The sequence below is a fragment of the Salvelinus sp. IW2-2015 genome, linkage group LG2 (genome assembly GCF_002910315.2).
Source record: "Salvelinus sp. IW2-2015 linkage group LG2, ASM291031v2, whole genome shotgun sequence".
NCBI lineage: Eukaryota > Metazoa > Chordata > Actinopteri > Salmoniformes > Salmonidae > Salvelinus > Salvelinus sp. IW2-2015.
In genome coordinates, this window is record NC_036839.1 from 35,606,256 (window position 1) to 35,624,111 (window position 17,856).

The 17,856-nt window shown below is 42.9% G+C and overlaps 1 protein-coding gene across 1 annotated transcript; it reads left to right on the forward strand.

The window, feature by feature from the left end:
- Positions 1 to 4,120: 4,120 nt before the first annotated feature.
- On the forward strand, positions 4,121 to 8,098 carry LOC111979183 (gap junction alpha-8 protein-like). The gene has a single exon (XM_070448839.1). It carries the CDS (start codon positions 4,125 to 4,127, stop codon positions 5,580 to 5,582), a length of 1,458 nt encoding a protein of 485 aa, XP_070304940.1. The 5' UTR covers positions 4,121 to 4,124; the 3' UTR covers positions 5,583 to 8,098.
- The last annotated feature ends 9,758 nt before the right edge of the window (positions 8,099 to 17,856 follow it).

The following is a 17,856-nucleotide window of genomic DNA, read 5'->3' on the forward strand; positions in this document are numbered from 1 at the left end:
TGCAGTGATCTCCTTTAGTGGGTTGTTCTGCTGGGGTTGCTGGTCTGCAGTGATCTCCTTTAGTGGGTTGTTCTGCTGGGGTTGCTGGTCTGCAGTGATCTCCTTTAGGGTATTGTTCTCCTGGGGTTGGTGCAGAGGAAATGTGCATCATAACCTTTTGCTTGGGATTTTTCAAAGATATTCACATCTGAGGATGAGTGGCAGGCACATCACGACTAGCCTCCTAATTTTGGAAGCACAGAAAACTATTTCCTAAAATATCCACTAACTTGACACCTGATTTTCTGGAAGTCTCATCAGTAACATAGACAAAGAATCAAATCAAATAAAATATTATTTGTCACATGCTTCGTAAACAACAAGTGTAGACTAACAGTGAAAAGCTTACTTACGAGTCCTTTTCCAACAATACAGAGTTAAAGAAAAAATAATTGAAATAGTGACACAAGGAATTAATACACAGTGAATAACGAATAACGATAACATGACCATATACAGGGAGTACCAGTACCAAGTGGATGTAATAATTTGATAAGTAATAACACTATATGATAAAGGAAGACCAGGATTCATTCTTTTTCTTGGTTTTGTCCGGAAATAGCCATTAGTCTTGGGTCAAAACCATTCTGGTTATTGCTGTACTGCTGTTCCAGGCAGTTTGCTCTTGCTATACAGACTTTGAGACAAAATACCTAACTCATTGACACCCCAGAGACGGAAGACCCAGGTTGTGGGGTCCAGTCCACAAACAAATGATGTCACACAGGGCATAATCATTTACTGGTTGGAGGAAATCCCAGTGGAGGGCTTAGTAAAATGAGACAGGAGATGTAGTGGTGTAGTAAGGTGTTGTGGGTTGTCTCCACTATTGACWAGTGCTTTAACGGTACTGAGTAAGACAATCCGTTTAAGGCCCAATAAAGTATTGTGGTTATCTAATGATTCCTCAAAGGTGTCAATTCTACCTTTCCTTACAGGTGTGTGTGTGGTTGTCAGTACATCTCTATTTCGCTTGTAATATTGTATGGGGTTAAATTACAATGGAAAAACTTTACCCTAAATGTACAATAATATACAGTAAATCTCTTGTTGAATACATGGAGTGACTATGGGTCATGAGAATGAGATTGTGCAGAGGAAATACATTTTATAAATCTAAATAAATGTTCTGTCTAGGTTGCATGAAACATTGCCCATTGACTGCGTCATAACCACTTTTCCCTTCCATTGAATCGATGCATCAACGGCTCCCTCTGGATCACAATATTTCAACAGTTTAGATAAGACAAACACTTATTTTCTTCAAATAAACCTCTCCCACTTCTTAGTGTGGTTTGTATGTACTGTATCTGCCGTCTTAAGTCTTGGCGCGGTGAGAAGTATGATTGTGGTTTCCAAGTTGGAGGACACTCACAGTGTAAGTGTAGAATTGACCTAAGTTCAAAATTAAAATATGCAGTCACTTATTTGTGATCATAAAAAGTGACTCCACTGAAATACTCATGTTTATGGCACTAATATATCTCTCTATTAGCCACTGACAAGTCACTAATATATCTCTCTATTAGCCACTGACAAGTCACTAATATATCTCTCTATTAGCCACTGACAAGTCACTAATATATCTCTCTATTTGCCACTGACAAGTCACTAATATATCTCTCTATTTGCCACTGACAAGTCACTAATATATCTCTCATTTGCCACGACAAGCTCTTATATTTTAGTGTCATACCAGTCTGTGAGCATGTGAATGGCTGTGTGTGTTGGTTGCATGTGTGTGTGCATGTTTGTGTGTGTGTGTGTTGTGTGTGTGTTGGTGTGTGTGTGTGTGTGTGTGTGGTGTGTGTGTGTGTGTGCCTGCGTGTGTGTGACAGGTGATAAACATACCATTGAGACCTGCTGTATCACCTTCAGAATGATGACGCTCTGGCCTCTCTTACTGCCTTCCTGTTCTTGTCACCAGCTCTATAGCTGAGCTCCTGAATCATGTCAACAACAGAGTGTGAGAAAAGTTGCTTTGTTATGAATGAGTGGGGGGTGTTTGAGTTAGACTGTTTGAAGCTCAATGCAATTGTTTATGTATTGTATTGTAATTGTATTTATCTTCCTGTGCCAGGTACTGGGTTGAGATAAATACACTGTAAGAGAATGTTGTGGAGAGTTTCCGAATGCAACATATCCTTTTTATGTTTTGACCTTAAAAGCATTCCATGAAGGAATGTCATTTAATTTGACAAATCAGTTGCAAATATGTTACAGCGCTCATACATCATTTTAATTTTTTTGCATATGATGTCATGATGTTGTAGACATTACATCATCTGCAAGACAAGTTAAACTGTAGATCGAAAGATAAAACCAAGCCATAAAGGGTTGACATTTGTGTTACCTATTCCTGGAAAGATGAGTCCTGTCTACACATCCTTTCATTCAATAGTTGAAATTCTTCACATTCCAGACAGATAATTGCAACCTATGACACTGACTAGAGCTATGGTATGTGTAGAACATACACATGACATGATTCTTATTCAGCTCATAAACAGTCACACATGTACCAAAGTAATGTAGACGAAAACTGTGAATCCTCATTACAGTATTGTTTTCGTATTTACCATCTATAGCCGTCCTGTCTACTATGATGTCACACTGTGTTGTCACTCTGCTTCCTGCCTTGGGTCCTTCTAAAATGTGAGCATACCTGTAAATACACTTTTTTTAATGACCACTAAATTCATTGTTAACTAGATTTTTTTCTGAAGAGATTAAGTTTACTATTCCAAAGTCAATCCAATGCATGCCACATATAATATACTGTCAATTGTATAAGAATATGAATGGTCATAATTTAAGTTATTTGCAAAAAGTATGCCTAGAGAAAATATTTTGCTCCACACTAGACTATAACACTAGGCTACCACTCAGGTTGCGCAATGAACAGCGATGACAATACATCCCCACTCAGCTGTAAAATAGAACCATATGACCATTGATTAAAAGACAACAACCAAAAATCCAGTGTAGGTCCATGAGGACATTCTGCCCCCTCCCTGCACTTCTCACAGAGTTAAAGCTTGACTCTGTCTCTGCAGGTTGATAGTAGGACAGTGGCCAGTGGTAGGTCAGCTGCTGTGGCTGTTTTGTCTCTCTCTCTAACTCTCTCTCTCTGTGTGGAGGGCTGCAGTGAGGCGGGGTGCAGAGGAGATGTACCCGGTGCCCTGGCTCTGCGGCGTCCATGTCACTTTGGGAGCCTCAGGCCGGCTCCCATACATCCCCTCTCTGGGTCTGTTGACCCTATTGTCTCCTGCGTCACCATGCCTCACCCAGTGAATAAAGGCCGTCTGGCTCCAAGCTTCAATATTGCAGCAAACTAAAAACCAACCATCAGAGCTGATTCATTCACATCTGCTCAGTGGCGCGACAAGGACAGGGCTTTAGGTGGGAAAGAGGGCAGAATAAAGTTCACTTTTCCCCGGGTACCAAGAGAACAGGACAGGACACTACAAGTTCACTGGAGCCGCAGCTGTGGCAAGTTGCCCATTTGATAACGTTTAACCATCATACCTTACATATGTAAACATTTGGGTTATGGGTGTGTTATTGCTAGTTTTCATGGATGGTTGATTTGGTAGCATTTGGTGGCTAGTGGAACAGTGCTTTAGCGAGACTACAACAAGACCATTTTGCTTTGTGTTTCTGTTGTGCTACAGCGTTTGATTATTATGGATAATAAAGGGGAACATGCAGAGTACAAAAGTTCTAAAAGGCGGTTCATTTTTAAGCTGTGTACCTTGTGTACTGTACAGACCTCGTGTATGGACTGTAAATTGACTTTACCACGATGGCTGGCTGTTATTTTGGCATTATTTAGATTTTGACATGCAACAGCTTTTCAGCTGAAATGAAAACATTGTGATAACTGTGTGGTGAGGGGCAGGACTTTTTGGAAGTTTCGCTTCTTTCCACCCATCTGTTTTTAACACCTCTCTCTCTCACTCTCTCTCTTCCACCTTCCCTGTCCCCCTGCATCTCTCTCTCCCTTTCGCGCTCTCTGTTTCCTCCACCCTCCCTGTCCCCCTGTATCCATCCATTCATTCTATCTACAGCGCTACGGACCTATCATGGGGGACTGGAGCTTTCTGGGTAATATTTTAGAGGAAGTGAATGAGCACTCAACGGTGATCGGCCGGGTGTGGCTCACGGTCCTCTTCATCTTTCGAATCCTCATCCTGGGTACGGCGGCAGAGTTTGTGTGGGGTGACGAGCAGTCGGACTATGTCTGTAACACGAAGCAGCCCGGTTGTGAGAACGTGTGTTACGACGAGGCCTTCCCCATCTCCCACATTCGCCTGTGGGTTCTGCAGATTATCTTCGTGTCCACGCCATCTCTGGTGTACGTAGGCCATGCCGTGCACCACGTCCACATGGAGGAGAAACGCAAAGAGCGTGAGGAAGCTGAGCTGAGTCGCCAGCAGGAGCTGAGTGAGGAGCGGCTGCCTCTAGCGCCCGACCAGGGCAGTGTGCGCACCACCAAGGAGACCAGCACCAAGGGCAGCAAGAAGTTCAGGCTGGAAGGCACCCTGCTGAGGACCTATATCTGCCACATAATCTTCAAGACGCTGTTTGAGGTGGGCTTCGTCGTGGGCCAGTACTTCCTGTACGGCTTCCGCATCCTGCCGCTGTACAAATGCAGCCGCTGGCCCTGCCCCAACACTGTGGACTGCTTCGTGTCGCGCCCCACAGAGAAGACTGTCTTCATCATATTCATGCTGGCCGTGGCCTGCGTCTCCCTCTTCCTCAACTTCGTGGAGATTAGTCACCTGAGCCTGAAGAAGATCCGCTTTGTCTTCTGCAAGCCAGCCCCGGGGCCAGCCCAGGGTGAGGGCCCAAGCCCCCTGCCCTCTCCAGGGGGGGTCCTCAAGAGCCTGCCCCCCCTGGCCGTGCCTTCCTTCCAGAGGACAAAAGGCTACAGGCTGCTGGAGGAGGAGACCCACCCCTACCCCCTGGCGGAGGCATGCATGGAGGCAGGGAGGCTAATCACTATGGCCCCGCCCTTTCAGTGCAAGGAGGAGAAAGCGGAGGAACTGGGGCACATGGAGGACATTTCGAAGGTGTACGATGGGACCTTGCCTTCCTACGTCCAGACCACAGAGATAGGGGAGGAAACACTACCACTACACCAAGAGAAGGAGGAGCAGCAGGAGGAGGAGGTGGAGGATGAAGAGGAGGAGGTGGTGAAGGAGGTGGATGTGGTGGATGGAGTGACAGAAGAGGATGTGGTGGATGGAGTGGCAGAAGAGGATGTGGTGGATAGGGTGGTGGAGGATGGAGTGGTAGAGAAAGTGGTAGATGGGGGGGTGGAAAGGAAGAAAGAGGAAGAGGAGTGTGAGGAGGAGGATGCAGTGGAGGAGGTTGTTGAGAATGTGGGGGAGGTGGTGGAGGAGGAAGTGGTGGATGGGGACGGGGGACCTTCAACCAAGGTGGGGATGGAGACGATGGATACGATAGAGGACACAAGACCACTGAGCAGATTGAGCAAAGCCAGCAGCAGGGCCAGGTCAGACGATCTCACCGTATGAACCTGTGAGAGAACACACACACACAAACACTGAACACAGGAGAACACACACACACAAACACTGAACACGGGAGAACACACACATCTAGCTCAAGACAACAAACACTTATTACCATTAGGACGTGGGTAACATCACTCAATAAGGCCACAAAAACATCTGTGATCATTGGTGAGATAAGTGAATATTATAAAAAGTTGTGATTGATTTATTTTATTAAGCATGTTATATGAAACCAAATGTAGAAAGGACAAACATGCAAAGAGGGGAAAAATATTTTTTACTTGATGAAAATCCATGCTGTCGACCTTTTTCTATCGAAAGACTTTCAACAATTACCAATGAAAGATTACTCATGTTTACATATTCTGTGGGGTTGAATGGGTAGGGGGAAGAGATTGATCATATATTCTTGTGTGTCTGCACAGCAGTAAAATGACTGTAGGCAGGCAATCACTTTCATATGTAGCTGCAAATATGTTGCAGGTGGAAGGGCTGTTCCACACCAAGTCCGTTGCACAGAAAACGTATGACTCTTTAACACCAAGTTGATAGTCCATTTTTGGATTGAAAATAGTTATTTTTGCAAAACATTTTTTTGAGGATATAGAACTGTGCAAGGCCTATATAAACCTCATATCACCTAAACTACACATCGATTTACTCTTCTTTCAATTGAAGGCAGATTTGCAATAAAGTACAAGAGCATATTTGTCCTTTTCATGTTTATATACAGACTAGTACAGCTAAAAAGCGGAGTAGTAGAGAAAAACAAACCAAAAAAGGACCAGATGTTAATGGTCTCTTTTCAATGTGATTTTACATCTGATCTTTCGGATTGCTTATATCTTTCGTTGCCTATATAATAAGTGGGCACTGTGAAAATGTTGTCTGTCTGAAAAGAGAGGAGTGCTGGTTTTGCCCGATCACAGACTGGACCATAGTAACGACCTCAGGGCAAATCCTCTCTTTCCGCGCTGTACAAACCGGCGTCAGGGCGATAAAGATCACGCACGATCAGCACAAAGTATTGTTGAGCCACAGACAATAAAATAAACCACTCATACATGAAAACAAGCATCCTTGACATTGTTGTGGGGGGGAATCGTTTTACTTGATTTTATTTGCTCTTGATGGGCTTTTCCCCTGTACAAATATGAAATAGTTATGGCAATGTTTACAACATTTTCTAAAAAAAAACTAGAAAAGGAGAATCTTATTGTACATAAAGTATAATTGTATCTGATGTCTAATAGCAAACATTATGTTGAGAACACTTAGTTTAAATTATGATATAATCTATAGCTAAATTATTATTACTATGATGACAATCGTTCATTTATTCAATAGAGAAACTACCAGTTATTTATTTAAACACTAGAAAAAACTTCCATAACTCTGCTACAGTCACTGTTTCAGTAGGGAAAATTAAGTGCATTTCAAAACCTGAGCATTATTTCCATAATTACCAAAGACTTGCATTTCTGAACCTTTTGATCTGTCTTCTCTCTGTCCCAGAGATGTTCTATTTTTGTATTATTAAGTTGTACAAGAGCAGAAGTTTATCTTACAAGTACTTAAAACATCTAACAAAAACAATGCCCTATGAAAGGGATGCTTTAAAGTACGACCAAATATTTATCTATTTTTCTCTTGCGCTCTCTGCTTTATTTAAATTGCTTGGCTATGTTGCTTTCTAGTGTATAATTTTTCAGTGCTTTATCTGTAATGTACATTCTCAAATGTCTTTGTAAAGGTTAAAGTGCTTACGTAGCTCTGGGAAAACTGTGAATGTCATGTTTTTAATGTCATGTTTAAGATATTTATCTTTAGCATTCAAATAATCCTTTGTGTACTGTATGTAAAATCCCCCTTAATTTTGGGGGGAAATGTAGAGTATGTCTGCAAACAGGTGTACTTGCTTCTCAGTCAGTGCTGTGCCTTAAAGCCAAGCATTGGGGTTGTTCTGTGCAAAAGTGTGTTTATATAGTGGCACAGATTATAAAATGGTGCAGAAAAGCCACACACAGAGACACACACTCACACACATGCATACACACACATGCATACACATGTGCATGCAAACGCAACACACTTCCTGTGTTGGTTTTGGGGGTATGATCAAATGGCTCTAGACAAACTCTAACAAAAAGGCAGCTTTGACCACTTTGTGATCCCCAGATACTCCTTTGCCTCCCATAAGCCAAAGCTGTGACAACCTTGTGAATGAGACGACAGGCATTTCACAATTGCAGAATAGTTTAGCACATTTCAACACTGTAAAATATATTCCAAAACTGGGGCATGTTCGTTATTGATTTAAAACAGTTCCCCTTGCTTTATTGTTCTAAAAAACTCTTGATTAATCTTTGGAAAGAAAATAACCCTTTTTACTAACTTGTAGTCCTTATGCTCCTAGTTGTGTTTTTACTAACTTGTAGTCCTTATGCTCCTAGTTGTGTTTTTACTAACTTGTAGTCCTTATGCTCCTAGTTGTGTTTTTTACTAACTTGTAGTCCTTATGCTCCTCGTTGTGTTTTACTAACTTGTAGTCCTTATGCTCCTAGTTTGTGTTTTTTACTAACTTGTAGTCCTTATGCTCTTAGTTGTGTTTTTACTAACTTGTAGTCCTTATTGCTCCCTAGTTGTGTTTTTTACTAACTTGTAGTCCTTATGCTCCTAGTTTTTTGTGTCGGTTTTCAGTATATCCAGTTGTGCATTTTTTGGAAAGTGAACCAAGGCAATAAAGGTCAACACGTGGCCAAGAAGTATTGTGTCATCGTATCTATACAAACTTCACACCACACACACACAACAACACACACACACACACACACACAACACACACACACACACACACACACACACACACACACACACACACACACACACACACACACACACACACACAACGCACAACCCACACACACACACACACACACACACACACACACACACACACACACACACACACACACACACTATGCTGACATCTGATGCTTTGCAGCCTATTGCCACAGTACATTACTATCCAGAGTATTCTAAATGTACATGGTTAAACTTGTATCAAGTATTAGTGAGTATCTACTGCCCTCTGTTGGTAAAGATAGTGACTCAGTCATTTTCGTTAGAAACAGCTTCACTAAATACTAAACAATAAGCCCTGCTGAGTGTTAATATACTGGTTATCAGCTTACTTTAATACATTAGTTGAAGAGATTGATGAATAGATCAAAAGTGACCGCTGATCTGTATAGACCAAACTCATACCAGGTCACATGTTGAATATACACTTTAAAAGTGTCAATAGTGTACTAAAATACTGACAAAACTCTCCATAAAAAAACAAATGGAACAGAGGAAATCCTGCTAAGTCACACCTCACAAGTGTGAACTGGTTTGTACTACTGTACCTACAGTGCCATCAGAAAGTATTCACACCCCTTTACTTTTTCTACATTTTGTTCTGTTACAGCCTGAATTTAAAATGGGTAACATTTTGATTTTGTGTCACTGATCTACACACAATACCCCAAAATGTCAAGGTCGAATTTGGTTTTATTAAAAAATGTTAAATTAATAACAAAATTAAAAGCTGAAATGTCTTGAGTCAATATGTATTCAACCCCTTTGTTATGGCAAGCCTAAATTAGTTCAGGATTAAAAAAATGTGTTTAACAAATCACATAATAAGTTGCATGGACTCATTCCATGCTCAATAACAGTGGTTAGCATGATTTTTGAATGACTAACCCATCTCTGTACCCCACACATACAATTATCTGTTAAGGTACCTCAATCGAGTAGTCAATTTCAAACACAGATTCAAACACAAAGACAAGAGATGTTTTTCAATGACTTGAAAAAAAGGGCACAGATTGGTAGAAAATAAAAGCAAACTCTGAATATCCCTTTGAGCATTGTGATGTTGTTAATTTGGCTTTGGATGGTGTATCAACTCAGCCAGTCACTACAAAGAAACAGGCGTCCTTCTTAACTCAGTTGTCGGAGAGGAAGGAAACTGCTCAGTGGTTTTACCATGAGGCGAATGTTGATTTTAAATCAGTCACAGAGTTTAATGGTTGTGATATGACAAATGAGGACGGATCAACAACATTGCAGTTACTCCACAATACTAACCTAAATGACAGAGTGAAAAGAAGGAAGCCTGTACAGAACACAAATATTCCAAAATATGCATCCTGTTTGCAACAAGGCACTTAAATAATACTTTTTAAAATGTGGGAAAGAAATTCACTTTTTGGGGCTAATTCAACACACCACTTTATATTTTCAAGCATGGTGGTGGCTGCATAATGTTATGGGTATGCTTGTTATCGGCAATGACTAGGGAGTTTCTTAGGATAAAAATAAACGGAATCCAGCTATAAGCACAGGCAAAATCTTAGAGGAAAACCTGGTTCATTCTGCTTTCTAACAGACACTGAGAGACAAAGTCCCCTTTCAGCAGGACAATAACCTAAAACACAAGGCTAAATCTACACTGGAGTTGCTTACCAAGATGACAGTGAATGTTCCTGAGTGGCCTTGTTACAGTTTTGACTTAAATTGGCTTGAAGATCTATGGCAAGACTTGAAAAATCGCTTTCTAGCAATGGTCAACAATCAATTTGATAGAGCTTGAAGAGTAAAATAAGTTTAAAAAATGCTAATACTATACAATCCAGGTGTTCAAAGCTCTTTGAGACTTACCCAGACTCACAACTGTAATTGCTGCCAAAGGTGATTCTACAAAGTATTGACTCAGGGGTGTGAATACTTATGTAAATGTGATGTTTTTTTCCAATACACTTGCAAACATTTCTAAAAACATGTTTTCACTTTGTCATTATGAGGTATTGTGTGTAGAAGGGTTGACAAAAAACATATATTTAATCCATTTTGATTTCAAGCTGTAACACAACAACATTTGGAATAAGTCAAGGGGTGTGAATAATTTCTGAAGGCACTGTACAAAGATTTCAGTAGCGGTACGTGGGTAAAATCACTGGAGAAGCCAAGCCAGGAAAAAAAGCTAAATTACAACCTACTTGTTGTGATAATTGCGTTGTTTGCTCTATAACCTGTGAGTTCATATGCCTTGCCACCATGGTATATAAGCCTAAGGCCAAGACAATAAGATGACACAGTGGCATAATAAATTCAACCACACCTTTTTCTTTCATCACAAAACCGGCAACATCTGTCCGGTGGAGTCCACAAAGCATATTGAATGTAGTAAACAGTTACATGACCTACAGCATAGTCGATCAAGTTAAAATTTTCGACATTTTCGGGGTACTAAACAACTTAGAACACCGGACAGTTACTGCAAGTTGCAAAGAAAACTGGAGCTGCCTCCACTATTCCAGCACCACTGCAACTTCAACATCATCAAATCACCTATGCTTACTTAGTCTAATACAGTGAGTGACAATTAAAAGATTCAAAAAACAATTTAGTCCAATCAATGTAAGCTAAATATCACGTGGCTGTCCATGGTACTGATTTCTTTCCTGTGTGTGTGTGTGTGTGTGTGTGTGTGTAAGTAGAAAAACATGTTGACTCACCCTACTTATAGAGAAGTTCATGAAACACATAGAGATGGAAGACAAATTATTTTATATGTCAAAAACTTTAAAATATTGGACATGTTTGGGGGGAATACTGGCTTACCTTGGCATCCATGAATACACACCACTGAAAGATTTTGGTATGTGTTTGTGCACATGTTTCTGTGTGTGTGTGTGTGTGTGTGTGTGTATTGATTTATATATATTTTTTATTTATTTGCACACAAATAGTGTATAATTTGTATCAATACAAAACAATATGATGAAGGTTTAAAAGGTAAATAAAAATAAAATGTGCAGGAGGGGCTTGTAGGCACCTCCCCCTTTTAATGTTTATAAAACAAAACCAAACCAAAAAAACATAATCAGATTTTTAAGAGAGATAAACAAATAATTGGAAACTTACACAAAGAAGAAGGAAACAGATGATGAATTTTTATTTATTTATTTWATTTCACCTTTATTTAACCAGGTAGGCTAGTTGAGAACAAGTTCTCATTTGCAACTGCGACCTGGCCAAGATAAAGCATAGCAGTGTGAACAGACAACAACACAGAGTTACACATGGAGTAAACAATAAACAAGTCAATAACATAGTAGGGGGGGGGAAATAAAATGAAGAGAAAAAAAGAGAATCTATATACAATGTGTGCAAAAGGCATGAGGAGGTAGGCAATAAATAGGCCATAGGAGCTAATAATTACAATTTAGCAGATTAACACTGGGATGATAAATCATCAGATGATCATGTGCAAATAGAGATACTGGTGTGCAAAAGAGCAGAAAAGTAAATAAATGAAAACAGTATGGGGATGAGGTAGGTAAATTGGGTGGGCTATATACCGATGGACTATGTACAGCTGCAGCGATCGGTTAGCTGCTCAGATAGCAGATGTTTAAAGTTGTTGAGGGAGATAAAGGGGTAAAGAAGAAAAATATTAAATTGAAGTACAATGCATAATCAAAATAAAAGGGTAATAGGCAGAGAAATGATTGGGATGARGCATTAAGTGGAATGTCCATTGGATATTTTTTAATTTTTAATTTGAAGGATTTAAAATTCAAAAAGCAATGCAAGCATTGCCATCATATGTAAAAAACTCTATAGACTTCATAAGCAAGATCTCACCAATAACGGATTTAACAGAAGATTATATTTTGGTCACATTAGATGTCGAGAGTCTATATTCCAGCATTCCCCATGTGGGAGGGCTGGCAGTCCTAGCTCACTATTTGGGAGACATAGATACTAACGAATATCCACCAACAAACTTCATTCTAGAGCTGGCTGAATATGTTTTRACGTATAACTATTTTAGGTTTGATGATGAATACTACCTCCAAATGAATGGAACATCGATGGGCTCCACATTTGCTCCGAGTTATGCTAACCACAATGTGGGTCTTTTTGAAGAACTTCTTGTTAATAATGAAAACGTAAATCCATTTTTGAATAAAGTCCTGAAGTGGTATCGATATATTGACGACATTTTTTGCATATGGAAAGGAACGGAAAAAGAGCTGTCAGATTTTATGGCACTACTTAATGACATTGACCTGTTATGAATTTTATGAATAATGACTAAATTATGTATACATTTAACGTAGAACTATAACTAACAGAATTCTACCCTGTCTCTGTATAATGATAAATAATGTTTGTCCATAACAAAGAGGGACTGTTAGCAGTCAATGAAAGAGCACCAGTAAGCCAGTGACTCAGCCCCTGTAATAGGGTTAGAGGCAGAGAATCCCAGTGGAGAGAGGGGAACCGACCAGGCAGAGACAGCAAGGGCGGTTCGTTGCTCCAGAGCCTTTCCGTTCACCTTCACACTCCTGGGCCAGACTACACTCAATCATATGACCTACTGAAGAGATGAGTCATTAGTAAAGACTTAAAGGTTGAGACCGAGTCTGCGTCTCTCACATGGGTAGGCAGCCCATTCAATACAAGTGGAGCTCATTGAATGGTTTTTGTTTATTTTCTACATTGTAGATTAATAGTGAATACATCAAAACTATGAAATAACACATATGGAATCATGTAGTAACTGTCACACCCTTGTAAGGTTCTGGATTTATTTTATTCGTCAACCTTGTGTTCCGTTTCATCGTGTTCTTGATCCTAACCCTGTTTCTTTGTGTTCTTGAACGTAGCCCTGTCTTTTTGTTCATTGATTTCACCTGTGTTAGTTAATCACCTGGTCTCATCAGCTCCTTATTTAGTTCAGTTCATACCTTTGTGAGGTATTGTTCATTTTGACTCTACTATGCCTTTTCCTAGCTCATTTGTGAGAACCAGTTATAGCCTTCAGTCCTAGTTTTAATTCACCTGCCTGTTTGAATACCTGTGAATGACCATTGCCTGCCTGTGACCATGATGCCTGCCTTCTGCGAAGGCGAAATAAACACCTGCTGCACTCTGCGTGTGAATCTACACCTTTTTCTCCTGAGTATTCATTACAACCCTAATCTGTTTCACCTCTCTTTGTGATTGTCTTCACCCCCCTCCAGGTGTCACCCATCTTCCCCATTATCCCCTGTGTATTTATATCTATGTTCTCTGTTTGTCTGTTGCCAATTCGTCTCGTTTGTCAAGTCAACCAGCGTTTTTTGTATCAGCTTTTCTCAAGTCTCTCTTTTCTCGTCCTCCTGGTTTTGACCCTTGCCTGTCCTGACCCTGAGACCGCCCGCCTGGAAATTTGACTTCGCTCGCACTTCCAGGGATTCCATCTTGCCTCAGAGTCATCGCGGAAGTCCCAGACGATCCCGAGAACGCGAGGCCTCCCGACCTTCCCCGAGAGTCGCCGGAGACGGCTGAGTCACCGCTTCTCGAGCGTATGCAACTAGGTAGGGTTGGGCTATCACCAGCGGAATGGCAAAACAGGATCAACACGAAGAGTTGTCTGTATTGTGGGACTCTTGGTCAATTTGTGTCCTCTTGTCCTTTAAAGAGATCAGGCTCACTTGTAGGAGCGAGTACTCTGGTGGGCCATATGGAGAACTTTCCTGCTTTCCCTTGCTCACACCCCTGTTCATGCCATTCTGCTGTGGGTAGCCAGTCTAAATCTCTCCGGGTCCTCATTGACTCTGGGGCTGATGAGTTTTTTGAACACTACCCTTGCTGCTTTCGACCTGAAAATCCCCACTCCACTCCCATGGTTGTTAGAGCACTGGATGGGCGCTCTGTAGGCTGGGTCACTCATGTTACCACTCCCATCAACCTACGGGTGTCAGAAAATCACAGAGAGACTATTGAATTCCTGCTCATCAAGTCTCCTCAGATACCTGTGGCATTGGGATTCTCCTGGCTCCAGCGACACAATTCCCTGATCAACTGGTCTACTGGTGCCATCATGGGCTGGAGTCTGCTCTGTGCCAGCTCCTTGCATTTGCCATGCTAGAGTGGGCATCCAGCCAGGACGGATGGTGCCGGCTCAGCGGTCCTGGTCTCCAGTGTGTCTCCTCGGTCTAGGATATCCTGCGCCAGCTCTACGCACGGTATCCCCAGTTCGCCAGCACAACCCAGTGCGGCCTGTGCCAGCTCCCCGCACTTGCCGTGCTACAGGGGGTATTCAGCCAGGGCGCGTTGTGGCAGCTCCCCGCACCAGGCTTCCAGTACGTCTCCTCAGTCCGGTGAGACCTGTACCGGCTCCATGTACGAAGCCTCCAGTGATGATCCATGGCCCGAAGCCTCCAGTGATGATCCATGGCCCGAAGCCTCCAGTGATGATCCATGGCCCGGAGCCTGCAGTGATGATCCATGGCACGAAGCCTGCAGTGACGATCCAGGGGAAGGGGCCTCCAGCAACGGTCCCGAGTCCGGAGCCTCCAACGAAGGTCCCCAGTCCGGAGCCTCCAGCGACGGTCCCCAATCCGGAGCCTCCAGCGATGGTCTCCAGTCCGGAGCCTCCAGCGACGGTCTCCAGTCCGGAGCCTCAACGCAGTGCCCAGTCCGGAGCCTCGCGACGGTTCCAGTCGGACCAAGAAGGTCCCAGTCCGGCAGCCTCCAGCGACGGTCCCCAGTCCGGAGCCTCCAGCGACGGTCCCCAATCCGGAGCCTCCAGCGACGGTCTCCAGTCCGGAGCCTCCAGCGATGGTCCCCCAGTCCGAGCCTCCAGCGACGGTCCCCTGTTCGGACGCCTCCAGCGACGGTCTGCAGTCCAGAGTCTCCAGCGACGGTCCCCAGTCCGGGGCTTGCGCGAGAGGGTCCCCAGTCCGGGGCCGGCAGCGAGGGTCCCAGTCCGGGGCAGGCAAGCGAGGGTCCCAGTCCGGGGCAGGCAGCGAGGGTCCCAGTCCGGGGCCCGCAGCGAGGGTACCCAGTCCGGGGCCCGCAACGAGGGTCCCCAGTCCATGGTCGGCGACGAGGTCCCCGCACCAGAGGCATCACCAAAGTGGGGTGAGCAGAGGGGGAGCTGGGTCTTACGTCCCGCACCAGAGCCGCCACCGCGATAGATGCCACCCAGACTCTTCCCCTATAGGTTCAGGTTTTGCGGCCGGAGTCCGCACCTTTGGGGGGGGGGGGGTGTACTCACCCTGACCTTAGAGAGCCCTTTTTTATGTCTCTATTTGGTTTGGTCAGGGTGTGATTCGGTTGGGCATTCTTAATTCTTATTTTCCTATGATTTGTGTTTCTATTTTTTTGGCCGGGTATGGTTCTCAATCACGGACAGCTGTCTATCATTGTCTCTGATTGGGAATCATACTTAGGCAGCCTGTTTTTGCTACTTAGGCTGTGGATGTTGTTTTTGTTAGCTCTGTGTAGCCTTCAAGACGTTACGTTCGTTGTTCTTTTGTTGTTTTGTTTGGTGTTCGGTTTTTTAATAAAGAAGCATGAACACGTACCACGCAGCACCTTGGTCTCATCCTTCTGACGAGCGTTACACTTACTCAATCCTCTCTCATTTGGCCCCACTTAACAGTAGAAGCATCAGACAAGGTTCTAAAGACTGTTGGCATCTTGTGGAAGCCTTAGGAAGTGCAACATTACCAATATCCCACTGTATCTTCAATAGAAGCCGAGTTGAAAATTGACCAACCTCAGATTTCCCACTTCCTGGTTGGATTTTTTTCTCAGGTTTTTGCCTGCCTGATGAGTTCTGTTTTACTCACATACATCATTCAAACAGTTTTAGAAACTTCAGAGTGTTTTCTATCCAAATCTACTAATATTATGCATATTCTAGCTTTTATGGCTTTGTAGCAGGCCGTTTACTCTGGGCTTGCTTTTCATCCGTACGTGAAAATACTGCCCCCTACCCCAAAGAAGTTAAAGACACTCAGAGCCCGCAATGGCATTACCATAATCTCTAGGCTGTGCCGAGTTCAATGAGATGCCCCGCTTGACCGTAGCTCGCTCGGTCTGAGTGCAGCAACCGTGAAAAAAAGAAGGCCCAAAATATATCCTGGCCCTAAATTTCAGGTGCTTTTGGGTGACAGTGGGAGAACCGTTAGGGTGAGAAGCACAATTCGACCTCAGGAACGCTCCTGAGGTCCTCTCGATCTGTGCAAGCCTAACCTTGAACGTGTGGCATTACCCTTAAACAGTGAAAATAAGGTGTTTACATCAAACAGTTTGCATTGACTTCTCTCCCCATAGGAATACATTGCCTGCACCCCTAAATTCAACCTGAAGGCTATGTAGGTTATTAATGCCTTATGAACCTGTCTTCGATGACAACTCATCAGGCCACTATGAGGTCTACCTGTGTTGATTCTAAGCTTCCTGGAGCAACCGGAAGTGGTTAAATTCACCCTAAAGGTGTCTTGATATACATAACCTGCAATTGTGAAAATCACTGCATTCAACCCTGTGTAGATCAGTCAATTCTTAACGTATAGACTTTAAACACAGGATCCTGTAAAAGCCTACCCCAACGAGGATATGTGTTCACGTTCAGCTTCCTGTACCAACCAGAAGTGCCTTAAATTGGGATGTTAGGGGCTGTTTCGAATGGTTAAAAAAGTGTCCGAGTATGTCCCATGCAACCGTGTCTGAAAACAAAAATGTAAGGGAGTCAACACGAGAAATATATCCTGGCCCTAAATTTCAGGTGCTTTTGGGTGACAGTGGGAGAACCGTTAGGGTGAGAAGCACAATTCGACCTCAGGAACGCTCCTGAGGTCCTCTCGATCTGTGCAAGCCTAACCTTGAACGTGTGGCATTACCCTTAAACAGTGAAAATAAGGTGTTTACATCAAACAGTTTGCATTGACTTCTCTCCCCATAGGAATACATTGCCTGCACCCCTAAATTCAACCTGAAGGCTATGTAGGTTATTAATGCCTTATGAACCTGTCTTCGATGACAACTCATCAGGCCACTATGAGGTCTACCTGTGTTGATTCTAAGCTTCCTGGAGCAACCGGAAGTGGTTAAATTCACCCTAAAGGTGTCTTGATATACATAACCTGCAATTGTGAAAATCACTGCATTCAACCCTGTGTAGATCAGTCAATTCTTAACGTATAGCTTTAAACACAGAGATCCTGTAAAAGCCTACCCCAACGAGGATATGTGTTCACGTTCAGCTTCCTGTACCAACCAGAAGTGCCTTAAATTGGGATGTTAGGGGCTGTTTCGATGGTTAAAAAAGTGTGTGTGTGTGTTGTGGTGTTTTTCTTGGAAATTTGTGGGAGACATGACTGATTTACAGTTCATGAGGGTTGCCTAATCACACATTTAAAGTTTGTGAAAAGATCTC